This window comes from Protomyctophum parallelum (genome assembly GCF_964188405.1).
Source record: "Protomyctophum parallelum genome assembly, chromosome: 23".
NCBI classification, from domain to species: Eukaryota; Metazoa; Chordata; class Actinopteri; order Myctophiformes; family Myctophidae; genus Protomyctophum; species Protomyctophum parallelum.
In genome coordinates this window covers 11324603-11351980 of record NC_139715.1, presented here as the reverse complement: position 1 = coordinate 11351980, position 27378 = coordinate 11324603, and the positions used below count along the sequence as shown (strand labels likewise).

The following is a 27378-nucleotide window of genomic DNA, read 5'->3' as shown; positions in this document are numbered from 1 at the left end:
ACAACATTTTGGTTCTACAATACAATCCGAGTTCATGTATCAGTACAAGTAATGTAATACTACTACATGGCATATCATTTCATATGGTCATACAATTGAAACCCCCCCCTGTTAACTTAATGGTATAATCCAATTCCATTCTCCCCTCCCTTTCACGCCCATCATTAATTTGGCATCATTTCCACGCTGTGAACTATAGTGTGAAGTGTTTTGTTTGGTCCAATACATTTTAACGCAATTTAACTTAAGTTTATACCCGTTGTTATTCTGGACTAAATTCCCATCTTTTCCCAACCGAGAGCAGCATAGTTTACCGTCGGCACAAGGAAATAAGTCCCCAATTTAAGCAGCATTATGTACATCAAACAGGTAAGCTGACAGCACATGTTTAGTTTAGTTATATTTAGCACTAGTTTTCATTAATGCATCGTGCATGTATGTGCTAATTCAAAGCCGGTGCGTGTATGCAGCATTGGTACACATTCAGTGACTTATTCTGATGAATTGAACATAAGGAGCATTGACTTGTGCTTCCAAACTCCTAATGTAGTACCAGGATTGTGCTCGGTTATACCCGTGTATAATGGCATCATACCTGTTTAATTCTACCTGAGAAGTTCATGTCATGTCTCGTCTGTAAAATAAAGTAATATTAAGTATTGTGTTCACAGTATACCTGGCTGTGATATATTACTATTAGAGGTGTTATACATCCATGGTTTCCACCACCTGCCAATAGGTGGCAGTGCTAGTTCACAGTGGCGCATGCCTTGTGTGGGGTCACGACACATGCCATGATTATTTAATGAAACAAACACTTTTCGTACAGCTCCCAATGTTGGATGATTGGAACTTTTGTATTTGGATGAATGGGCTATCTTATGGGTCTGTAACTTAGTGTGTACAAATGGAACCTAACTGGTCCTTTTGGTTCTATATTTGTTTTACAATACAAATTGGAGTCCCAGAGATAGAAATGACATTAAAACATGGGGGTCTGTACACTATGCTTAACCTGGGGGGGTCCTTGAAATTAAATAGGTTGAGAATCACTGCTGGAGCCGTAAAAATCTTCTCTTATGAGGGTCCCTGGCATACCTTTTCAAATGGGGGTCCGCGGGCAAATTAGTGTCAATGTGGTGGTCCTAGCTTCCGAGAGGGGCTATGGCGGTCCTTGACATGAAAAGGTTTGGGAACAACTGATTTAGCAGACTCTCTTACTGAGCCACTTACAATAAGCATCAGTCTAAAAACAATGTCAAACATAATCATCTGTACATTGAAACTGTAGGATACCATTTCCAGGTATTAAACTATATAGCATTTGGTTCCTAACTATATTCATTTAGCTATAGGGACCCCCTGGAACTCCCTCAAGGACCCCTAGGGGTGCCCGGACCCCACTTTGAGAACCAATGAACTGTAGGATACCAGAGGTGAACAATGATGTATCATTTGGGAATCACCCCAGAGTAGGAGGGAATTACTTTTTGGACTGTTATGCACAGGGACGTGCAGAGAGTGGTACAGAGGCAGGGATGAAATATCGTAAAGGGGCCTCGTTTGGACAAAAAATAGCAGATCTACAAGCTCTATACGCGACGCGTTCTATTTTTGGGGCACAACCCAGCACTCGTGAGCTAGTGGAGATATGGTGTACGACATGGATTTAGAAAAATGCTTAAAAAAAAATTGTGTTCAAGTTCAGGAGCATTCGGAGAAAAAGCATTTGCATTTCTTCCACCATAGTAAATTCTGCATTCGTGGTCTGGAGAGCAGGAGAGGACAGTTGTTTTACAGACGGTGTGGTGTGGTGTGGTGTGGTGTGTCCTGGTGTGTCCTGTGGCTGCCAAATCATTGTTCTGTTTATTCTCCAGGTCATCATCCAGGGGTTCCGAAGTTACAGGGACCAAACTGTTGTAGACCCGTTTAGCCCAAAGCATAATGTCATTGGTGAGTACTGTTTAATCGAAAGCATAATGTCTGTTTATTTATATGAATTGTAGTAATCAATTTTCATTTCGCACACTTTCACACATCCCTACCAGATACAGTAATGTTTGTTATGCTTTTCCTGTCGATTACAGTAGGACGAAATGGCTCAGGAAAAAGTAACTTTTTCTATGGTAGGTACTCCCAACATACCGGTAACTATACCGGGAACTAACATTTTTGCACTTTTTGTTTTGTGGAGTTTTGTTGATTGAACAGCACAGCAAAAACATTACCAACTTGACGAAAGACTTGATTTAAAAGACGGCAAGGTACATTTTTGACTTGAAGCATTGATTGACTAGGCTGACCTCTCTGGTTCTTGTTTCTCCTCTTTAGCCATTCAGTTTGTGCTCAGTGACGAGTTCAGTCACCTTCGTCCGGAGCAGCGACTGGCCTTGCTCCATGTAAGTAATAGACAAAATGTCAAACTCCCACAGAATCCTTTTGATGGTTAACCAACTTTTATGCTGTCTCGTGCATTATTTGCACAAGATGCATTAAGGGCTTTTCAAACGTGAAGCGAGGAACACAGACCTCCAGGTCTGCTCATGAGGGGCAAAGACGCAAGCGTAAAAAAAAAGCTAAACAGAATCCAGGTCTGGTGAGTCGCGGGCGTGTGCATGTAACGAGCACGCGCGCAACACTGCGACTGCTCCCCAGTGCCCCATGCAAAAACGCACCTCTATATCGCTTCATGTTTGAAATGTCCTTTTAGACAGAAAGTTTGTGTTAGGATCGTTCATAAAAACAATTAATAATGTGTGAAAAAGTTTGTTTGTTTTCTAGGAGGGAACTGGGCCTCGTGTCATTTCGGCTTTTGTGGAGATTATGTTTGACAATTGTGACAACAGGCTGCCGGTAAGACCTTTCATTTTATCTACTTAAATCTTCTGACATGATCTCATAATAATGCCCATTTTAATACTCATGCATGCATCTTGCATTTTTAACATCCATGTCTGAAGTGCAAGAGTTACTCATGGATGGAATAACTTGATGTACTTACTTATCTATCCTACTCTTGCACTTCAGAAAAAGAAAAATAAGTGTCTGTCGATTGAACTCCATTCGACATGATGATATTTTATAGAACTGTCTTTTCCTATTCTATTTACTTTTTTTGTGCTTCCTACATGTGTTTGCACCGACAGTAATCTTTGACAGTGCTAGTACTACGTGCTTTGATCCTAAAAGCTTGTTCTTTTTTTTTTAATTATTATTGATTCCACGATTTTGTAACAAATTTTCACCCCTGTGTCAATTATCTAATGTGATCCTGGGCTCTACACACCCTCCGCCAACTTGGGGAGAGCAACGGACTTTAACTCATTATGCTTCCTTCATGCATGAGTGTCCAAGTTGCTCCTTTACACCTGACAGGGGGGGGGGGGGAGTTTCCCTGGTTGGACGTAGCACGTGGAAGGAAAAAGGAACACGTTATTCCAACCAGTTATTCCCCTCCATCAGGTGCCCTGGCTGGCCAGGGGAGGCAGTTTAGAGACCAGGATTACTGCATGTTTTTTGTGAGGGTACCTACCTTAGGGGACATGGGGAGAACATGCAAACTACACACAGAAAGCCCTTTCGCATATATATTTGTTACATTTAAATTTGTACATTTAAAAACTGTACATTGGTGACTTTAATCTAGCATTTTGGGCTGATCTTGAGGCCTACAAAAACGGATTTTCATTTTTTCCCCCTTATCAACTAGTACCAACGAGGTCAACTAGTAGATTTACTAGTTGCTTAAAGCCCTAATTCTAGTTCCATTATTTGCAGTCAGATTGCATGCACTCTTCATTATGTCTGAACTCTGAACGCAACATGATAGTTACATTTTGTGACAGAAAAGGCTGATTTCACCTGGATTATTGTGCAACGACAATCACCATTATTTAAGTCTGACATAATAGCCTGCTGTGTTTCCCATTGACACGTGGTGAAAAATGCCTCCCCTCAGATCGACAAAGAGGAGGTGGCCCTCCGCCGTGTCATTGGTGCCAAGAAGGACCAGTATTTCTTGGACAAAAAGATGGTGACGTAAGTGCTGCTGTCAGCCAAGCTGCTTGTCCGTCATCGCTGTAACACCATCAATGTTGTTGAATGCACATTGGATTACTTCTGTGGTTCTGCTTTTCTTTTGTAACGACAGTAAGAACGATGTCATGAACCTGTTGGAAAGTGCTGGCTTCTCTCGCAGTAACCCGTACTACATTGTCAAACAGGGAAAGGTGAGCGGTACCTTCACACGATTACTACCACTCTGTTGTATTATTACTCGTGCACTTTTATTATAAACCAATTCCAATTTCTTCTAAACTGAGAATATTCTCCTAATATTCAAACATGTATTCACCAAAACCAACGATTTAAAATGTATTTGTGTGAGCTCGTGCTCCGGACAAGTGACTTTTGTGCCTCGACAAGGGAATGGGAAATATTTAAATTAAAAAGTTAATGTCAAGCTCTTGAGTTTATATAATCTGAACATAACAGTTTTATTTTATTTATTGTAGTGTGCGCATTGTCACAATATCTTGGGGGATGTAATCCTTATTTCATACATTGTGATTGTTGTCTGACTTTATGACAACTTTGCATTCAAAAATGGCTACAAGCTTCAAACGCGGTGTGTTGCGATCATGTAGGTAGGGATGCTAGCGAATTAAGTAGGGATCAAGTGACACAGAGCCTGGCAGATCATCCGTGAAGATGCACTTAACTCATCAGCGTGTATTTTGATATTTGTTTTGTTGCAGATCAACCAAATGGCAACGGCTCCTGATTCTCAGCGTCTGAAACTGTTGAGAGAAGTGGCGGGGACCCGCGTGTACGATGAACGCAAAGAGGAAAGCATTTCCCTCATGAAGGAGACGGGTAACGGACACATCTTTTAACCCATTGTAAGATAGATACACGGATTCCTTATTTTTGTGTCGTGCACCAGAGGTGACCAGCCCACATGGATTTAAATGGCCTTGTTTCTGTACATTTCTGTACATTTTGAGAAGTTTAGAATTGGGGACATGTTATGTCCCCAAGTGACATGACAGGAGGAGCGTCATTGTCATTTCACACCTACCCGGTTTGCATTTAACCCCCCCTTCGGAATTCCAATAACTTCTTCATATCGCGTCAAATAAGAACTGTGTTCCAAAAATAAACAAATGATCACAGCGGTTTGACTCATATGGATATAAATAATCAACTGACTGAGAGAGAATCAGAAAACGCTAATGTTACTGCCGCCGAATTATTAACATTTTCGCTAGAAACGGACTGTATCAAATATGAGTGACTGACGTAACGATACAGAGCCTCCCCGACAATATCGCTTTGACAGTTTATTTATTTTTGAACCACCATGCTTATATGAGACGATTTAAAATGAAACTTCTGCGGTGTCCGCTCTCCGCTGTAGTGCTGACATAATGAAGTGACATTATTCCTATAAAACAAACGTGTGTTGCACTATTGTTTTCTCTCTTTTCTTTTGCTCTCGTTTGGTTGTTTTTCTCTCTCGTGTTTGTTTACTTAAATTAAAATACTTGCGCTCTTTAATGATGTCACGTCAGTAGCGCTGCGGGTGACGTTTGGACAGTTTGATGTGTGACTCAGGTCACTTCATGTGGACGTTGCATTCACACTGAGCCAGATCTCCTCAGATCGGATTTTAATCAGATTTGAGCTGGGGACCCCCTGGAACTCCCTCAAGGACCCCTGGGGGTCTCCCTCGGACGCCACTTTGGGGAACCACTGGTATAGAGTTTAGAATGAGGCTTCCGTACCCTCTGTTCACTGACAAACTAAATAAACTAAGCTACGATGACTAAAGCTAAGACAAATATACCGGTATTGACAATTTTGTCAACAGCTAAAAACTAAATGGAAACTACATGAAAACTAAGCTATGATGACTAAAACTAAGACTAAAGATCTACAAGATTTGAGAATAAGTCACATTTGAAAAAATTTAATTCCATGAGTCTAAATTGCATTTAGACTTATTCTATCTTTAAGTGACACAGATCTGATTCAGGCTACATTCAGGCTGTAAATCAGGCCTTAGAGGACAGGACACACCATACAAATCATTGCATCAATATTGCATAGGTTTTTTTCTTTCCTTTTCCATTTCACACAAACAAAACATTGTGCCCCCCCCCCCCCCCCCCCCCCCAAGCTTTACATAAGAAATCTGCTTAAACGAAAATACATTTCCTAAAACAAAAGTTTTTCATAATCGTCTAACTAGAAAAAGTTACCACAAATAGTTGTCGTTTTACTATTTGTGCTAACTTTTTCTGGTTAGATGATTATGAAAAAGACCTGAGAGGATCATGTCTTCTAAATCAGTGGTTCCCAAACTTTTTCATGTCAAGGACACCCAAACATATCTCTGCCGTCGGGAGGAAACCTCATAACTCAAAGATTTTCATTTTTCAGGAAATGAAAAATATAATTTTTTCAGGAAATGGCGAAAAATTTCCCGACAGCAACGATATGTAATTGCCACGACCCTCATCTGAAAATATGTTGTTCCAGCCAGGGACTCCGCAGAAGCAAAGATATGAGTTCCACCACTGCTAATAAAAATGTGTCCTGTGCGTCCCTCCTGTCCACTGTGTGTCCAGAGGGTAAACGAGAGAAGATCTTCGAGCTGCTCCAGTACATCGAGGAGCGCCTCACCACCCTGGCGGACGAGAAGGAGGAGCTGGTTCAGTACCAGAAGTGGGACAAGATGAGGAGAGCCCTGGAGTACACCATCTACCAGCTGGAGCTCAACGAGGCCCGCGCCAAACTGGACCAGGTAATGACGTACAGGTGTTGTTGACACTAAGGGTTGCCCACCTGCCCTTGGGTGTCAATTTATATACTGTACCTGCCCTTGGCCTCTGATTGGAGAACCAATATTCTCCAGTGCTTGCTCCAAGCGTGCCTGCCACTCTAGACCAGAAGGCACGCTGGCTGGGCCAGGCCAGAACCATCTAATAGAAGAGTTGCGATAGTGAGGGGGCAGAAACCGAGCGCTGTTCATGCAGCCTCAACTGAGACAAGCTGGAGTTGGAAAAGCATTATTTTCAACAAGGGCGGCGCAAATAAGAGCTATATTAAGCATGTGTGCAACATGTTTTAAAGTATTGTACAGTAACAACTGAAGTCTCTTTAATGTTTATGTTGTACTATTACTACAAAACAATTTAAATTGCCTGAGCCAAATGCATTTCTGCCTACTTCCGGTCCAGGACTTGTCCCAGTTGGTTGTCCCCATTCTTGATAGAAGTCTATGTAGGAGAGCCGCCATTGGACTGGCCCCATGAAGTGAACACAGTTTGCGTAACTCTGTCTATATCCAAGGCTCTGCGCCAGGCTAGCTTTCAGGTTGCCTGAGCGGGCAAGTGCTCGTTTTTCATGGGGATGCAACGAGTCTATAAACGCAACACGAGATATCTGTCTAAAAAACCTGAAAGTGGACAGAGCGCTCCGTCTGCTGGTCTGTGGAATGTCAAATAAAACCACTGCCAGCGTTTACCTATAATGTGCTATTTTCACTGTAGCTACACAATATGAAATTAGTGTCGATCCATAGTCTTATTCATAGCAATTTAGGTATTTGGCATGAAAATTGACATTTATCGCACAGCCCCAGAAAGCAAAACAATGTTACTTTTCGGGCAAGTGGGAAGGACCTTATTAGGGCAAGTACAGCATGACCTGATGGGCAAGTGCCTCTGAGACCTTAGTGTCAACCCCTGAAGTACAAAGAACCTTTTCAATCTGGGGAGATTTATGAAATGTTAAACGAAATGAATGAATGAACTGGCTTTTCACACATTTGGTAATATGCTTCTGTAAATTAGGAAATTAATGCTGGCCACCAGCCAAATGCTGTTAAATGCCTGCTGTGGCCGTTCTAAGAATTGCTCTTTTTTGCATTCCAAAATATCCTCAGGCGACTATAACCCTAAACGGCTTCCCTTTTTGAGCGCTACTTCCATATAGACAGTCTCTGTGATGACAATGGAGCTGCATGAAAGAAGACTCTACTAAAAATGAATGTTGCACAGTATGACTGTAAGACTGCAGTGCTTTTTAATGTCTGTTGTTTTTCAGTTGTCTTCAAAGAGAGAGAGCTGTGGAGACAAATCCAGACAGCTGCGTGATGCTCAGCAGGATGCCATGGACAAAGTGGAGGTAAAGGAGTCAATGAACTGTTATGATCCAGGATGTTCAAACCTTTTGGCACAATGTGGGCTGGAAAGGGGGCTTCGGACCAAAAAAGGCTTAATCAGAGCAGAGATCTAGTTTAGACTTGTATAATAAAAAACTGATGTCCAAACGTTAATTTCGTTTTAAATGAAAGGATATTTATTTACCGTCACTTCAGCAGGTTAACGAGTACAACAGTCAGCGTAAATCGACAGTCTTTGTTCTCACAATACAGTCAACAAACTGTTTGCCTCTTTAACCTCAGCAACACCTGTGCATTGTAACCCACCCAAGATTCATGACATTTGAGCAAGAATCATGCAACACTAGTTGGCTGTCGCTTTCATTTTATACTTTTAGACTAAGAGGTTTAAGTCGAGCACTTTGATGTCTGTTTAAAGCTACAGTGAATGCAGTAATGTTCAGCAACTACAGACTAAAAGACAATAAATATTTTCATAGGGAAAAAAAAATATGGAATCGTGCGAGAATCGTGATCTCAATTCTTGTGGAGGAAAAATCGAGATTCACATTTGAGCTAGAATCGTGCAGCCTTATGCCACCAGCATAGCCGCTATGGTCTATTTTCAATCATACATAAATAAACGTTTTTCAGGCCTATTCATAGTCTGGATTTTCGGTGGCGAGTAAAAACGGAGAAGGGCTGGGGAGAGCGGTGGTTTGCTCTTCACCGCGGCTCGTCATGTTGTAGTTGCGGTGGTCACCTCGCCACCGATAAATCGGACTACAGTACTGTATGAATAACGCTTTAGACCTCTCCCCCGATTTGCAGGAGACGGAGCGCGTGGTGCGAGAGATGAAGGCGAAGATCTCGGCCATGAAGGAGGAGAGGGAGCAGCTCGGGGCCGAGCGCCAGGAGCAGATCAAGCAGAGGACCAAGCTGGAGCTGAAGGCCAAAGACCTGCAGGATGAGCTGACGGGCAACAGTGAACAGAATGTAACGGAACAGTGTTGTTTTTGGCAGGCCTTGATGCCGTCGTAATGATTGATTTTACACTTGCTGAAAATAGCCGATCTTGTAGCTATTTTCAGCATGCAACAAACTACAAAGTATAAAATGACATATTGGATCTCTTTGTCCACTAGTCCCTTCCTAACATTTTAGTCTAGTTTTTGTTTGTTGACGAAATCGTCAGTATATTTAGTCTTAGTTTTAGTCATTATAGCTTAGTTTTCATGTAGTTTCCTTTTAGTTTTTAGCTGTTGACAAAATTGTCAATATATTTAGTCTTAGCTTTAGTCATCGTAGCTTAGTTTTAATTTAGTTTTCCTTTTTTAGTTTTCGTCAGTGAACAGAGGGTACGGAAGCCTCATTCTAAACTCTATACCAGTGGTTCCCCAAAGTGGCGTCCGAGGGGGACCCCCAGGGGTCCTGAGGGAGTTCCAGGGGGTCCCCAGCTAAATGATAGTTTGAGAGTGTAAAAAATGGAACCAAAAAAGGGCCCATTTGGTTCCAGAGTTAAATTAACATAGATTTTACAATATAAATTGTACAATTGTTATTGAACTATATAAAGACTATTTGCCATTCACAGTCATCCATTTTGCTTGCTGCAAGACTTTCAAGTTTTCTCTGACCTTTCTCTACATAACTTGTCCAACTTCTTGACATCCTCTTTACGTTCTCCGTCCAGAAACGCCTGTTGAATGAGCGTAAGAAGCTGTTGGAAAAGATTGAGGAGAAGCAGACGGAGCTACAGAAGACAGAGCCCAAGTTCAGCGAAGTGAAGGGGGATGAGGAGCGGAGCATCGCAAGGTAGGGATGACCCGCATCAGTCGCTTTTACCCTGTGGCAAAGGGAGACTAAAGACCTATAGAGCACCGAAGTCCTGACGTAACTCGTTCATCCCTTCGATTCCCCTGGTTCGCGGAAGTAATTTCTCTATGGAGAATAACATGGGGTGATCTTAATATCGTCTACTATAAGCGTTGTGGTCCAAAAATAAACAAGCTGTCTCAGCGTTATTGTCAGGGAGGTGTCTCTGTATCGTTTGCAACAGTCAGTCACTCATATATGATACAGTCTGCTTCTAGCGATAATGTAATTAATTCAGTAGCAGTAACATTAGCGTTTTCTCTCAGTCAGTTCATTCTTCATATCCATATGAGTGAAGTGGCCGGGATGACATGTTTATTTTTCAAACACAGTTCTTATATGAAGCAATCTAAAAATCCTCCTATGGCGATTTCAATGCAACTAAAAAAATACATGAACCTGGGGACTGACGCCCTCTACTGAAAGTGACGTCAGACTTCGGTGCTCTATTCATACTCTTGTTTTTGACAGCAAGTTTAGATTTTTAGTTTTAGTCGTAGTCCCTTGAATAGTTTACCTTTAGTTTGAGTCACATTTTAGTCACCTGGAAGGTTTCAGTGTTGGTCTAGATTTAGTCGACTATAAATATCATACGATTTTAGTCTACTAAATCTACGGTTGATTTAATCGAGTGAAATGTGTTTTGGCGGGCCTTGAAAAATGGCTGATTTACAAGCCCACAACACTTCGCCGCGCGAAGCGTTGTGGGCTTGTAAATCAGCTATTTTCAGCATGCAGTGTAAAATGACTTGTACTGTATCTCTTGTCCATTAGTCCCTAACATTTTAGTCTAGTTTTTATTTGTTGACGATCGTCAATATATTTTGTCTCCGTTTTAGTTTTCATTTAGTTTCCATTTAGTTTTCGTCAGTGAAAAAAAAAGGTAGTCGACGAACATTTTTCATCTTGTTTTTAGTCGATGAAATCAACACTGGTCTCAGGTGGCTTTCTTTCCCACTGCATCCCCACCAGACTAGCCCAGGCCACACAGGAGAGAACTGACCTCTATGCCAAGCAGGGTCGAGGCAGCCAGTTCACCTCCAAGGAGCTGAGGGACCAGTGGATCAAGAAGGAGCTGAAGTCCCTGGACCACGCCATCCACGACAAGAAGAGACAGATCGAGACCATCAACAAAGATCTGAAGGACACGGAGACCAACAAGGAGAGGATGGTGGAGCAGTACAATGTATGTGTTAGAAATGATAGTAATGATACTTAAGGGATGTCTCGATCACGTTTGTTTTTGCTCCCGGTCATTTGATTTTGAGTACCGATTTTTCCCGATCCGATATTTATATTTTTATAGAACACTTATAGTACAATATCCAAAATCGCAGACAATATCCAGTCTAATATTCATGATATGGATATAATATTGATACTAGGGATGTCCCGATCACGTTTATTTGCTCCCTGGTCCGATTCTGAAACGCCAAAAGGGGTTCCCGCCCAAAATGGGTTAATGATATGAGTATGATATAAGTATATTGTGTATAAAATATAAGATCATGAAATTATTCAAAGCCTGACTTGGATTTGTCCTAATGCTTTCTTTGCCTCTGTAGAGACTCGATCAAGATCTCAACGAAGTCAAGACTCGCATTGAGGAGCTCGACAAGAAATACTATGAAGTGAAGAACAAAAAAGATGAGTTGCAAAGTGAAAGAAAGTAAGAAACACTTCTCTCCCCCATCTCTTTGAAACATCTTCCTCCCAATATAATTAGAATCTTGGGCATGACTTATGGTCCCTACACATTGTAGGACTTTTAAAGTTGTCGTCGTGTCATCTGATTGTTATGTATTGTCCTTTTCTTTGTGTCTGTGGTTTTCACACTAAACGATTGATCGCCGACTAGGGATCACAAGCTGCAAGACGATGCGATCCAGACCCGATACATATATAGGCTACATCTGTTTTTTGATTTCAATACATTTTGACGTCTCGCGTATGGGTGCAGGATCCCGTGATAAATGCACGATACCGACAGGACGTAGCCTGCGTCTCTCCCTGTCTCTCTCTCCACACACGCTTGTAGATTGGCTATTTTAACTGTTCAAGAAAGTTTTTCAAAATGGTAAAAAAGGGAAAAGTAGTTTAGGCATAAGGGGTTTACCATGGACAGTGCGTGATAACGTCTCTGTCCGTCCAGCCACCTGTGGCGCGAGGAGAACGCAGAGCAGCAGGCCCTGACGGCCAAACGGGACGAGCTGGAGAAGAAACAGCAGCTCCTCAGAGCTGCCACTGGCAAGGTCTGTCTCGTTCACCTCTAGGGCGGCTGTCACCATCACACATTTAACCCAGTCAGCATTTATATTAGGAGGATTGTACTACTCAAGTAGGAGCTTTCTGATTCAGTCGCTAACTATTTGGTCTTACATTTCATTCTCTCTTAGTTCTTCTTTTTTTTAAATGATATTGAGGCATTTAAAAAAAATCACAAATGGACATAAAAAACGAGGAATATCGTTTGTTCTCTTCCTTCCGGTCTCTTTTAGGGTATTCTGAATGGTATCGACAGCATCAACAAGGTCCTGGAGAATTTCCGCCGGAACACAAACAACCAGCATATCGTCAATGGATACCACGGCATCGTCATGAACAACTTTGAGTGCGAGCCTGCTTTTTACACCTGTGTGGAGGTGACTGCTGGTACTAGGTAAGCTCTTTAAAACGCCCAATGCTCTACTGCTACACAAAACAAAAGTCGTGGCTACTAAGAAATGCTCTTAACGTGCTACGAGCTTGTAGATCTATTTTTGAAATATGCTGAAAATGTGTGCAAATCTTTGAATATATGTATTCTTACACAGCAAACGTTTTTAACTCAAATAATTGATTCTGGGGCGTCCCTGTAACAACATATTTTCAGATGGGGGTCAGCGGCCAAATACAAAAGTTTGAGGGTCCTTGGCATGAAATTGTTTGAGAACCACTGATATAGAAACATAGGTTTTTCAGGAAACTTTAGAAGACATTATGTCGGGCGGCTGTGGCTCAGGAGGTAGAGCAGGTCGTCCAATGATCCATGGGTCGGCGGTTCGAATCCCGGCTCCTCCTGTCTACATGTCGAAGTGTCCTTGGGCAAGACACTGAACCCTAGGCCCTTTCTGAAACCAGTCCCTTGACTTGAAGTGCTCTCGGGAGGTTCCCTCGTCAGGAAGTGCCCCTCCAGCTGAATCAAATTCCCTTGATTAGGGTGCTGGGTATAAAAAACTGTTTGGAAATACACTCGCCCTCCTTGTGCAGAAACAGGAAACAGACACCATTCGTTGCCATGGTGGTTACCATCATGCAATTGTGTTACCTGTTATTTTGTTTGTACAGTTATATTGCATTGCATCGTGTATGTTTGTGTGACATGTGGATTTCATTAATATGAAAAAAGGAAATACAGCGTGACTGTCAAAAATGACATGTCACATACATCCATGGTGTTTATAAATTGTTAAAAGTTGTTTTGTTTGTGTGGTTTCATTTATAGTTTTTCACGGTGGGGTAAATAAAGAGCCCTTGTGAACATCAGTTGGAGCGTTGTCTATTCTGCATCAGATGAAGATTGTTTAGGAGGAGTTTATTTATCATTTATTTGTGGTGGTACTTACATTTGTAGGTCACGGTTTCCATGCGGACAGAGAGCAGGGCTGCACAAGGCAATCAAGTCTAGATCGGCACAGACTCGCTCTTGAGGGCTTTATAAGCCACTTCACTCAAGGCTGCTTGGTTTCGGACGACACTTAATATGGCGCAGCCTCGTGTGAACGCGCATATCGAGGGCAAGTGTGTAGAGCGAGTGGCGAGGAGCTGGTTTCAGAAAGGGCGCTACACTGCCTCAAATGAGTTGGTCGGTGTGAGCTCGCCACCATTGGTGTTGGAAGTGAGGACACTGGCGTCGCCGCTTCACCTCCCAATGTATGAATGAATGAACCATTGTAAAGCGATATAAAAATGCAATTCATTGTAGACTCTGGTCTTCTAAAGACCAAAGCTGGCAGCCTTAAGGCTCATACATAGTCTGGATTTTCGGTGGTGAGGTGACCACCGAACTACAACATGATGTCACAAGCCACGGTGGAGAGCACACCACCGCCACCACTCCAGCCCTTCTCTCTGTTTTTACTCACCACCGGTCCACCGCTCAACGTTATTTCAGCTCCGGTGGTGGTCACCTCACCACCGAAAATTCAGACTATGAATGAGCCTTTAATCTCTACTGAATGTGGCTGACTTCTTTCGTTCATGTCCTCCGGGTCTTTCTCTCTTTTCCTCCGTCCTACTGCCATGGTGGTGTAACTTCTCTCCTCCCTCCGTCGTCCTCCCAGGCTGTTCTACCACATCGTAGAGACGGACGAGGTGAGCACCAAGATCCTCACTGAGTTCAACCAGATGAGGCTGCCTGGAGAGGTCACCTTCCTGCCCCTCAGCAAGCTGGACGTCCGGGACACGGCCTACCCAGAGACCAACGTATGAGCTGCCCATTTCTTCCCCTTTTACGAAGCCATGAGTGGAACATGTTAGGGCTGTAACCTATCCATCAGGGTTTTTTTGGACTGATCCTGTATTCCTGATCACTGATTGTCTTTCACATAGGGGTGTAACGATATAGTAACTGCATCGAAAAACCCCATTTTAATTGGAAGAATCGAGGTATATCGAAATGAAAACTGCAACATTGACTATGTATCGAATTGTATCGTTTTGCAATGCAAATAATTGGTATCGAATCGTTTTGCTATATGCAAATCGATTATATCAACACTACATTTTTGTGCATGGTATTTAGCAATTTTTGGATGAAAAAATAAAGGGTTTAATTACTTGGCTTAAAATAATGTCAATGCATAGTTACTGTATCTATTTCAAATCATTGAATCGTATCGCCATAATGAACCGGTATCGTATTGTCAAACATGTACCGTGATACGTATCGTATGGCTGTTAAAATGTATCGTTGCACCCCTACTTTCACACGATGGGCAAGGGGAAACTTTTAATATTTCCAAAATTATTGTCAAAACGCAGGTCAAAACTGTTCCCGTGTGTATGTGTGTGTGTGTGTGTGTGGAGTAAGGGGAGAATATTTAGGCCTGTCACAAAGATTCAAAACGACATTATACTAATCTGATTGACTTTTATACCACTTTATTCAATTCGAGAATCGAGTTATTTTTCTGTTATTCTAATCCATATCCATATTTGCTGCAAATGTTGACCTATTTTCACCATATGTTGGCCCATTATGGTGACATTACGTGCAGAATAGGTATGTGTTCATGTGGTTAACCCATTCTGGGCGGGAACTAGGGATGTCAGTAACGGATAGTTTCCCAACCGGTTACCCGTTAGGATTAACCGGTTCATTAACGGATAGTGGTTGATTTTTTTCTTTTTTTAATAGGCTACCCCAAATGTAATATGCATGTATAGCAGGCTACATAATTAAAGTTGGTAGACGAATGGCATACATTTATTTATGCTCCTTTTATAAAAGACAAACAAAAAAGCAACATTTAACAATATAAATAAATTGTTGTAGGCTTCTGGCTTAATCATCAATAAACAACGCATCGCATCTGCATGATGCATGCATCTGCGCGTCTACAGTACAGAGGTCCGCCGGTTCTAGTCCAACAAAACATAAATAAATCCAGTCCAGATCCGAGCAACCTATACCTATAAAGCCACTGGACGCATGGGCTAAGCCTTTTTTATTATTAAGGAAGATCAGCAAGCATGTCACCGTGTTCCGTTTGTTGACTTTTCGCTGACGAGAAAACCCTCAAACATCGATAGCACATGGCTAACTTTTGATAGCCGTAAGCCGTGCCAGTGTGGAGACGGATAGGAGGAGAAGGAGGAGGAAGCGGCAGCGGCGGCTGTAAACGTTCTCCCTCCAGGCCAAATGGCCAATAATGGATTTAATAATGTAGGTCTCTGCATTGATACGGTCGACATGTGTTCATCTCGTCTCGCTGTCACTCGCTTACATTTTGACTACCGCAAAGCTACCGTTGTAACTTGTAGCCAACTAGCCATTGAAGTACAACAGAGAACGGGGACATTGAGGGGGCAGAAAACAGAGCCCGAGCGCTGTTCATGCAGCCTGGAGTGCGACAAGCTGGGCGGCGCAAATAGCAATTTTAGGCATGTGTGCAACATGACAACTGTTTTAAAGTATTGTACAGTGACAACTACAGTCTCTGTAATGTTTATGTTGTACTATTACTAAAAACGATCTAAAATAAAGGGATTTAAGATCAGAACACGCATTTATTATTATGCAAATTAACCGTTAAAGCTGATAAAAATATCCGGATGTTTCTTAACGGTCGGCTAACCGGTTAACCCCTGACATCCCTAGCGGGAACCCCTTTTGGTGTTTTACTTTAGCTATTGAAAAATAGCAGATCTACAAGCTCATAGTGTGGCACCGAGTGCTGCGCCAAGAGCTTGTAGATCTGCTTTTTTTTTTTTTATCGTGAAAATGTGGCGCAAATCTTTGAAGAAAAAAAATAATAATTAAAAAAAATCAGAGCGAACGCTTTTAACTCAAATCTTTGCTTCTGGGGTGAGGTCACTGGAAAAACATATTTTCAGATGGGCCAATTACATATAATTCCTGGGGATCCATGACTTATTTCTTGTCTGAATCACAGACAGGTTATTCTGAAAACTGTCAGGATTTATAGAAGGCATTTGTAGAATCTTGCTATACCCTGGTATACAGTAGCCTCATCATGCACATCCAAACCTCTCTCTTCGTTTTGTCCTTTCAGGATGCCCTTCCTATGATCAGCAAGCTGCGCTACAGTCCCCAGTTTGAGAAGGCCTTCAAACACGTGTTTGGAAGGACCCTGATCTGCCGCAGCATGGAGGTTTCCACGCAGCTCGCCAGAGCCTTTGGCATGGACTGCATCACTCTGGAGGGTATGTGTTGATCATCAGTGTTGATTTCGTCAACTAACGACAAATATTTGTTTACCTTTTTTTTCCACTGAAAAAAGCTACTGCTTTTACAATAGTAATGGGGGTCTCATCATGTAACTCAGAGACAGCGTATACAATTGACCCATTTACACTCTCACATTTAACAGACATACAAATGCCATTCAATGGGGGGCTCCACAGGCATCTTCACCTTTCAAATGTCTCCATGTATATTTGTTACATCTGTGTGTATACAAATATATTATACAAGTTAAAATGAAGAGCAATTAAATATATTTATAGGGGGAAATTGTCCATACAACGGGTAAGGACTAGTATTGACAATTTTGTCAACAAATGCAAACTAGACAAATGTTAGGAAGGGACTAGTGGACAAGAGATCTTATATTCTTGCCAATCTTGTATTCTCGTTATCAATAGATTAACGAGCTCCATCCCTACCGTCCCCTCCCCCCATTCAGGCGACCAGGTGAGCTGCCGTGGAGCTCTGACGGGAGGCTACTACGACGCCAGGAAGTCCCGCCTGGAGCTCCAGAAGGACATGAGGAAGGCCCAGGAGGAGCTGGGCCAGCTGGAGGCCAAGCTGAACGAGAACCTGCGCAGAAACATCGAACATATCCTTAACCTTTTGGTTAACCGGGCCTTTAGCGCGCCGGGCCTTTTCATTTTCAAGCAAATATTTTTCAATTTGACCATCCCATTTGCATGTTCAAACTATAATTCAACTTTCCTAGGGTTAGTGAGCATGTTTTGAGCTTTTTACAAGTGTAAAAATAGGCCCTGGAGGGTTAAATGGAATGGTGTCTTCTTTTCTAAGTGCCACCCACGTGCACTTTTGGATAAAGACGCAAAAAATTGTTGAATGTTTTTAGTTGAATTGGCCGTGGTCCTCATTAGGACTGTCAAAATTGGCCAAGAAAGTCATTTGAATATTCGTTCTAAACAATCTGCAGTGAAATGTTGGTAGGTATAGCAGTTATTTGTATGATAATTAATCGGCAGCTAAAGTTTCATGATCTTGTGCCCTACCCCCCACACACACACACACGCACACACTTTGCCCTATTGTGCTTCCTTAACGTGGGGCTGTGCACGCATCAACAACGAGATCGACCAGCAGATGAACCAGCTGCAGCAGATGGAGACGCAGCAGAGGAAGTTCAAAGCCTCCAGAGACGCCATCCTGTCGGAGATGAAGATGAGCAAGGAGAAGACGCAGCAGTCTGAGAAGACCTACATGCCCAAGGTAACGGGCTCTGGGCAGGGAAGCTTACGAGGAGAGATGTCCCGATACTGTATCGGAAAAGTATCTGTATCGGCCCTTTTTGGTCATATCGGGACGTATCGGCAAATATTCCAGTCTAACCACCGATCCGACACAGGGGTAAGGGGTTGACACTATGGCAGGTAAATAAAATGTGCTTTCGAGTTGCCCAAACTGCAAGTACACGTTTGAGTGAGGAGTCTGCAATTAACAACACGAGATAAAATAAGTAATGTTTTTTGTATTATAAATATCTGGTATCTGTATTCGGTATCGGCTAACAGCAATTGTGTGATCGGATCGGGAACGAAAAAAAGTCGGGAACAGCCGTACTTATGAGGAAAGGTTGCTAACGTCATATTCTCCACCCTGCAATTCCAGCCGGCAGATTCGTCACACTGGGTGGCAAACTGCTGACGAAACTCTGGTGGAATCCATTGGAGTCAATGGAGCTGAGTGGACAAGCATAATGAACAAACACTATTTCTGAATGATTGAGACCATTGTAAAATAACCGCTTCCAAGCTGTAATTACCATAATATTGTATTATTTATGGCATGCTCCAAGTGCATTAAACAGGTGTGTGTGTGTGTGTGTGTGTGTGTGTGTCTGTGTGTGGCAGCAATACGTAAAAACTGGTTCATTTACTACACGAAAGCCTCTTACGATATATGTGTTTGATCAGCAGTCCTACTGCTCAACAAGGAAGAAACATGGTTTCCCTGGATTTAAAACAATTCATTTGTCATGCAAAACACATCACTGTAGCAAAATCCAATATAGTCTATTGGCATGTTTGTTTTGATAAACGATACAAATGTATTCTTTAGTTTTGAGAGGCTAAATCTCATCAAATGGTGGTCCGTGGATCAAATGCTGAATAACTAATGAGGCATTGATATGAAAACGGTTGAAAAAAAACACATTTTTACTAGCATGTCTTCACTGCAGGAATAACAAGACAGCCTATACACTTCAAATTACTTTTATTTGAGGCTGACAAACAAACTACGTCCTTATTCTCACACGACCAAACGATGAAGAAACATGGTGGTGTGATTCATGGAGTTAAAGACTATGATGTTCCTCTGAGTGTCATCCCGTGGTGGAGCTGTGTGGAAGAAGCACACACACACACATTGATATCGGTGTTGATTTTGTCGACTAAGACAAAATACCTTTTTTCACAGATAAAAATTACTCTTATAGGCTTATAGACTCTTATAGTTTTAAGGTGACGAAATTATATACTGACTCGCACCTTTTATGTCGATGATTCCGTTTGCATTGCTGTTCATGTGTCTTCATTACTCATAGCATTAGAAATGATGAACATTGGCTTTTTTCCCTTCATTGTTGCTCTAATACAGTGGTTCTCAACCAGGTGGTCCCCAGCTAAATGATGGAGAGTTGGTAATCAAATGGACCCTTATAGATCCTAGTACAAAGACTGCTGGGTTTACAGTACTGGCATTTTCATCTACTAGAACTGCACTGAACGGTTTCATCAATTCATTGTTTAATCAATGAATGCCCGCATTGACTATTTAACACGTTTAAGTTAACTTAGCAGGTTTTCTGTCCTCACCTTTGACCTGTAAAAGATTTAACCGCGACGACCGGGACCGCCCCTTGGATCGCTAGCCATCATTGGATCAGCAATTTCATCGTCTCCTGAATATGTCTCGGCCACTTCATCCTCTAGCTGCTCATCAGCCATCTCATCCTGTCCAGGCTCGGCTACATGCAGCAACACAATGAGAATGAACAGAGTTGTGTGTCAGTTTTACACAGAATACAATATAGTCATTTCTATACACTATACACTATACACTTTTTTTTTTTTTTTTTTTTAATACACAGCTAGCTAGCTTTCAAACATGCCATGCCTTGTCAGTCGACTCAATTCCCTTATTGGCTTATGTTAACCCGGTCGATGCCAAATCTTGCACACACACTCCCTGGATGCGATGAACCTCTGCCCCAAATATTCCAGAACAGCCTGTTATAGCGCCACTAGGAGGCAGACTATTGTAAAACATTTTATTTTATATTACTCCTCCAGATTCTGTCCAATCCCACAAATGGTTACACACCATCTCTATAGTCATGTGTTCAAGCCGGTTCTGTCCGATATTTCATATTCCATCCTAATTGGCTAACATTGGCTCGTTTTGAACAAAAAGCCTCAAATCATCCAATTGCCAAATAAATACAGATAATTCTGGAGGTCCTTGAAATGAAATATTGAGCACCACTGATATAGAAACGCAGGATTTAGAAGACTTATCTTTTTTTTTTGGTGCAACCACTCCAAGGATCAGCAATGTCCCTATGTCCTAACCCATGTGACCATGTCCCGATGTTTAGAGTTAGGTTAAAGTGTAATAGTTTTTCTCCCCTGACGTCTCTCTGTCCTCCAGCAACGCAGCCTGCAGAGTCTGGAGGCCAGCCTGCACGCCATGGAGTCCACCAGGGAGTCCCTGAAGGCCGAGCTGGGCACAGAGCTGCTGTCTCAGCTCAGCCTGGACGACCAGAGGCACGTCGACGAGCTCAACGACGAGATCCGCCAGCTGCAGCAGGTACTGTATGGCATGGCCACGCACAGAGCCGTTGAAATACGACCGAGTATTCGGTTCAGTCTATCCTTTTATTACTCTATGGCTATGCTCTCAACCCTGTGTGTGTGTGTGTGTGTGTCTCCACAGGACAACAGGAAGTTTCTGACTGAGAGGATTAGGCTGGAAAGCATTATGACCAGGGTGGAAACGTACCTTAATGAGAACCTGCGGAAACGCCTCGACCAGGTGGAACAGGTAACTGGACCAATAGTGTGGCAACGTTGTGACATTGACCAGGTGGAACAGGTAACTGGACCAACAGTGTGGCAACGTTGTGACATTGACCAGGTGGAACAGGTAACTGGACCAACAGTGTGGCAACGTTGTGACATTGTCACAGAGTGTGATCCATTTCACTCATTTTATTTTTTTAAGACCCGAGACCAGATTCTACAAAATGTCAGTGCGGCACTGGTGCTCAAACCTTTTGACCTGTCAAGGACACACAGAATTAGCTGTATGTTGTTCCAGGGACCCCCCACTGCCCCACAACAAATTAATTTAGTTAAAAATGTGATGTGTGCAAGATGATTTGCACACATTTCATTATTTTTTCAGCTAAAGTTTAAAATAATGGTGAAAGTGGTTGAAGGCTATAAGGTGACGCAGATGCGTCCTCAGGTCTACACATTTTACACTATGGTAACATCAATTCAGCATGGAATTGTGGAAAAACTTTATCCAATGATAACCAAACATCCCTTCGTTTTGGGTCTGCAAGGGCCTAAATGCCCTTGATATGAAAAGGGTTGAAAACCACTGATCTGGTTATAGTATAATTGGATTGAGTGATTCCCGCGTGGTCTTTTTGAGCTCCTATATTCGGCTATTGGTGTAGATTTTTGTCCTACATAAACATTAAATTCCCATCGACACTGAATGGACAATTGTACGTCAGTGTCTGAGCACATGGGCATAGTGTCTATTTTACGTCATGATGATGTACGATTATAAGAGCGCCCCTCACTTCACACGGGTGTGATTTTTGGTTTTCCCCCTCTGTGCAGGAGTTGAATGAGCTCCGAGAGACTGAGGGAGGCACGGTGCTCACCGCCACCACCACTGAGCTGGACGGCATCAACAAACGAGTCAAAGACACGTTGGCGCGCTCTGAAGGTAAGCGAGGCTTGCCCGTTTTTGGGCTGGGGGGGGTGGCAAGGCAAGAGACGTGTGTCAGATAGCGTCAGATAAACCCCACATTGCGTTCACCAACTTCGTGAACCGAATTCACTGTAGCCTTTTCATTCAATATATTTGTACATTTGTTCATTCATTGAAAGTTTATAATTGTTAGAGAAATTCAAAGTTTCAACACAAAAAAAGTGTGTGGGAGTAGTTGTTGTGAATTTATCCTCGTGTTGTTTTCAGTTTTTATCTCTTGTTTCTCATAAGCACACATCCGTCCGTTACACACAGCCATCTGCCTTGACTTCTGTGTGCGCTGACTGTGCGCCCTCCCGCTCCTTCCCAGCCCCTCCCATCCCTCACTGGGAAAACTTCCGGGAGAATAAATGGGAGAATAAGGGCGCTTTCACACCGGACATGTTTGGTTAGTTTAAAACGAACCATGGTCCGCTTACCCCTTTGGTTCGGTTGGTGTGAACGTGCATCCGAACTCTGGTGCGGATCAAAGAAACGAACCATGGTCCGCTAAAAAAGGCCGGACTCGGTTCACTTCCAAACGAACCACGGTGCGGTTCGTTACTGGTGTGAATGCATTCGGACTTTATAGAGGACTAAATACAGGATGGTAGCCAAAATAGCCGTCTGGCGTCGGCAGTTATGAGGCTGCATTAATAATTAGTTCTAAAGGCATGTACCCATTTTTTACGGGGATCACTATCGATATGACAGCTAGCTATTTGGTTCGCTTAACATGTCCACGTGTCACTTGTTTACATATTTGGTACGCTTTACAAAGTCCTGTGTGAACACCAAACGGACCAAAATAAATAATGCAAATATTTGGTCTGAGCGAACTTTGGGTGTGAAAGCGCCCTAAATGGGCAAGCGTGGTGACACACTTCCAATTTGTTTCTCAAAATCCAGTGATGGAAAAAAAAAGGAGTTACGTGTTTTACTTAACGCTTTGACTATTCTAGATATGCCCAAGTTAATTAATTGTAGAACACTTTTGCTGCAATTTGCGAGTTGACGAGTTATGTTTTCATTGTTTAATCCACGTTTTTAATCGGCTTTAACCCATTCTGACCGGGCACCCATTTTGGTGTCAGCATCATGTTATGCTTTAGCAGATCTACAAGCTCATATCGCGCCACCGAGTGGCGCGATACGAGCTTGTAGGTCTGCTATTTTTGAAAAAAATCGAAGAACAACTGACATTTTTAGAATCTGATCTCAGGTCAGAATGGGTTTGTCAGACCAGCGTGTGTCCAGTGGAAACCTCGTATGAATCTGATCTCAGGTCAGAATGGGTTGCATTTTGATGACGTCATCGCAAAAAGGTCCGTCGGGCCGACGTGCAAAGGGTTCTAGGGAAATGGAGTCCCATTGTTTACACTGGGAAAGTTGCATAGCAGCGCACGGCTGCCCCACATCTCAATGCATTGTGAGGCTTTTAAGTGGTTAAACTTTAAGTGGTCATTTCAAAACAGTTGTCAGTGTGCGAGACTGTGAAAAAACTGTTTCCCGCCCCCTTATTCTCACAACATTCATTCCCAGAGCTGGATGTTCTGGTCGACAAAGCGGAGAGTGATATCAAGGAGCTGGTGAAGACGATGGACCGCTGGAAGAACGTGGAGAAGGAACACAACGACGTCATCAACCAGGACACCAAGGAGCTGGAGAAGATGACCAACCGACAGGGCATGCTGCTCAAAAAGAAGGACGAGTGCATGAAGAAGATCCGAGAGCTCGGCTCGCTGCCGCAGGAAGCCTTCGAAAAGTATCAGAATATGACACTTAAACAGGTACCAATGATTTCATCTTTTATTACCGGTAAAGGTACCAGACCCTGACACTCGCGGGACATGGTCAAAGCATTTCTGGGGTCCCCCAGCCAGAAACAAGTGGAAGAGAGGCCAAAATGGGAGTCAGGAGTTGCTGTTGACGTTGAGTGTTTTGATCCAAATAAATTAAGTTAAAGGACAACTTTAGTTTTTTTCAACCAAGGTTCATGTTTTAGGTTGTTAGAGAAACTAAAAGGTGAGTGTTAATTTTTTCTTATTTGCTGTTTTCTTTTGTTTTAGGGATTTTAGCTCATTTTGACAGGGGGGCGGGGGCGTTCGAGCATGGGGCTAAATATGTATTCTTTTACCAAATTTGATGGTGATTTATTTATTTATTATTTACTATAGTCCTAATAAACCCCAGGAAATTACATCTGGCCACAGAAGATCACAGGATCTACTGAATGTGAAGGTAGCCTACTGGGGGAAGGCTTATACTGTGTGTCATAGGCTCAATATGTCAGTTTGTCACATTCAATAGATCCTGTGGTCTTTTGTGGCCAGATGTAATTTCTTGGGGATTATTATGACTATAGTAAATAATAAAAAAATAAATCGCCATAATATTTTGTAAAAAAATACATATTTAGCCCCATGCTCGAATGCCCCCGCCCCAAAACGAAAGAAAGCAGCAAATGAAAGAAAATTAACACTCACCTTTTAGTTTCTCTAATAACAACCTACAACATGAACCTTGGTTGAAAAAAACTAAAGTTGTCCTTTAAGTTCATGTCCTTTGGTATATAATGATTTTGGTCTACCTATGATCTAAAATGTGATACAGAATCTAGGAAGAGGCGTTACATATCCAACCAGCATCTCTAACCCTGCTTTCTTATCGCTTCATTATCGTTACCTTTCAAATGTCATCAATGTGATTAATACTATAGACGAATAACAGTTTAAGTCTACACTAATTATCCATAATGTATAAATGATGGATAAGGGGTGAGGACAACGAGGCCTTTTCGTAGAGGAGGTCAGAATAAAATTTGGACTTAAACTGTTATTCGTCTATAGTACTCAATTCACGTTTTTACTTTTTTGGGCGTTTTTTTTTTGCCGTCCTCCAGCTGTTCCAGAAGTTGGAGCAGTGCCAAGCGGAGCTGAAGAAATACAGCCACGTGAACAAGAAGGCCCTGGACCAGTTTGTGGACTTCACGGAGCAGAAGGAGAAGCTGATCAGGCGTCAGGCGGAGCTGGACCGCGGCCACACCTCCATCATGGAGCTGATGAACGTCCTGGAGCAGCGCAAGTACGAGGCCATCCAGCTCACCTTCAAGCAGGTACGTAACATCAAGTTTGGCACGACACAACAGGATACATGTCGGATGATTTGCTCTCTTGCTATTCTAAGTTGTTCCGTATCACAGATTTTCAGGTGCAACACTATGTACTGTAGTTTAATTTTGAGTTTTTGTTTTTGTCCTTCTCCCAGGTGTCTAAGAACTTCAGCGAGGTATTCCGGAAGCTGGTTCCTGTGGGCAAAGCCACACTAGTGATGAAGAAGGGGGAGGCAGAGGCAAGCCAGCCCCAGGAGGAGGGTGAAAGTGCTGCCGAGAGCCAGACCACTGTTCCCACAGTGGACCAGTTCACTGGAGTCGGCATCAGGGTAAGACTGGGCCTATATGTGCTTCTGAACTTTTTCTTAAACACATTTTCTGTTGGAACTAGTCTTTCGACTAGTTCCAACAGAAAATGTGTTTAAGAAAAAAATCTCTGTAGTGTTTAAATACTTGCCCATAAGAAGTTGCACCTTGTGCAAACATCTTATAATTCCAGGGCTGAGATGTTGTTACTGTGTGCTGTTCAGGTGTCGTTCACAGGACAGCAGGCTGAGATGAGGGAGATGCAACAGCTGTCTGGCGGTCAGAAGTCTCTGGTGGCCTTGACGCTCATCTTCGCCATTCAGAAGTGTGACCCCGCCCCCTTCTACCTGTTTGACGAGATCGACCAGGCCCTCGACGCCCAGCACAGGAAGGCCGTCTCGGGTAAAGAACCAGACAGACATTTCATTGTGGTGGTGACTGGTCATTTCTTGGGCTGTTAACGTAGGGATGGAGCTTGTTAAAACAGTTTAAGGGCCCATGACGTAGATGTCCGTCATGGTACTTGGTACGGTCATGTGCCCGAGATGGAGATTGATTCATCTCCGTCAAATTAGTGATATCAAAACCGGTCGCATCGCTCCACAGCCTAGATGCGCTTGTTGCGCAATCCTCTGTGTTGCACGCCAGTGACACGTCATCAAAAATGTTCCCTGCCTGTTTAGCCGACGACAACGAAAATCTTAAAACGTTAATAACTCTCGATCTAAATAATCCCGCCTAATTATAAAAAAGGTTATGTGTTTGACGGGCCCCCGCTGTCCAGTCGCTAGTCTCGTTAGATTACCTCCCGTTGTCGATCGCATCGATAGTGTTGTGGCTATTGTTAGTGGTCTGGGTGCTATAAACGATGGGCACATTTTATGAATGGATTAAATAGCCCCAGGCCCTTAAAGTGTTGGAATGTATGCCAAGAACACAGGAGCTTGTTGTTCTCTCCACAAATGAGGGAACACGTCTTTCTTTAATTTCATTTAATCCAGCAATTTTCTTTGCTTTTACTCACATGTTAACACATTTTGTGCCCAAAATGTCCAGACGTCCTAGGAATTACCGCATGTAGACCGGAGAAAAGTCAAAAAGTGGGTCTAAAAGTGGGCACCTTGGGTCGCCATTTTGAAAGAATGAAAGGGCACATAATGTGTTAGGACAGCCTCCACACGGATGCGACGCACACGTGGCCTTGTGCGAATTTGCACCATTCAATTAATTTAGGGCTTATGGTAGGGGAAATAGCCAATAAGGAGGTTTTGCACAAAATAACACCTGGACCTCTTTGGTGGGGAGGTAACGACTACAAATAAATGTAATGTCGGAAAAGAGAAATTGATCTTTCTGTTGTGTGTGTGTGTGTGTGTGTGTGTGTGTTTTTTTTCTTTCTTTTTAGATATGATGGTGGAACTGTCAGCCAACGCCCAGTTTATCACCACCACCTTTAGGCCTGAGCTGTTGGAATCAGCCAACAAGTTCTATGGAGTCAAGTTCAGAAACAAGGTGAGCCTTAGGATTTAGAAGGCATTTGTATCTGAAATACCTATGTTTCTGTATCAATGGTGCTCCATATTTCATGTCAAGGACCCCAAAAATGAAATGTAATTGGCCGCCTACCCCCATCTGAAAATATGTTGTTCCAGGGACACCCCAGAAGCAAAGAGTTGACTTAAAAACGTTTGCTCTGAAAGAATATATATTCAAAGATTTGTGCCACAAATTCAAGATTTTTCAAAAATAGCAGACCTATGAGCTTGTAGATCTGCTATTTTCCAATAGCTAAAGTATAACATAATGCTTAAAACACCAAAAGGGTGTTCCCGTCCAGAATGGGTTGTTAATGGAGTGTTTTGTTTTCAGGTGAGTCACATCGACGTGATCTCAGCTGAGCAGGCCAAAGACTTCGTGGAGGACGACGCCACTCATGGTTAA

At 42.7% G+C, this 27378-nt stretch overlaps 2 protein-coding genes across 2 annotated transcripts in view; both read left to right on the top strand.

Annotated features, from left to right (window-relative positions):
• LOC310854396 (chloride intracellular channel protein 4) overlaps nt 1-18876 on the top strand; it is a 54160-nt gene extending 35284 nt beyond the window's left edge. Inside the window, exon 7 of the transcript XR_014568906.1 lies at nt 18838-18876. The gene's annotated coding sequence lies outside the window, so the exon portion shown is untranslated. The remainder of the gene's footprint in view (nt 1-18837) is intronic.
• On the top strand, nt 337-27378 carry LOC310854388 (structural maintenance of chromosomes protein 3-like; the record flags this gene model as incomplete). Its single annotated transcript, XM_083758996.1, has 29 exons — nt 337-369; nt 1878-1953; nt 2088-2126; nt 2332-2399; nt 2782-2853; nt 3959-4038; nt 4151-4229; nt 4758-4875; nt 6633-6808; nt 8113-8193; nt 9002-9166; nt 9864-9985; nt 11018-11231; nt 11611-11714; nt 12198-12297; nt 12544-12704; nt 14368-14509; nt 16822-16972; nt 17455-17607; nt 18088-18239; nt 20682-20840; nt 20967-21074; nt 21887-21995; nt 23562-23809; nt 24922-25134; nt 25287-25460; nt 25662-25839; nt 26843-26949; nt 27307-27378. The coding sequence occupies exons 1-29, from the start codon at nt 355-357 to the stop codon at nt 27376-27378; spliced, it is 3636 nt and encodes a 1211-aa protein (XP_083615122.1). The 5' UTR covers nt 337-354.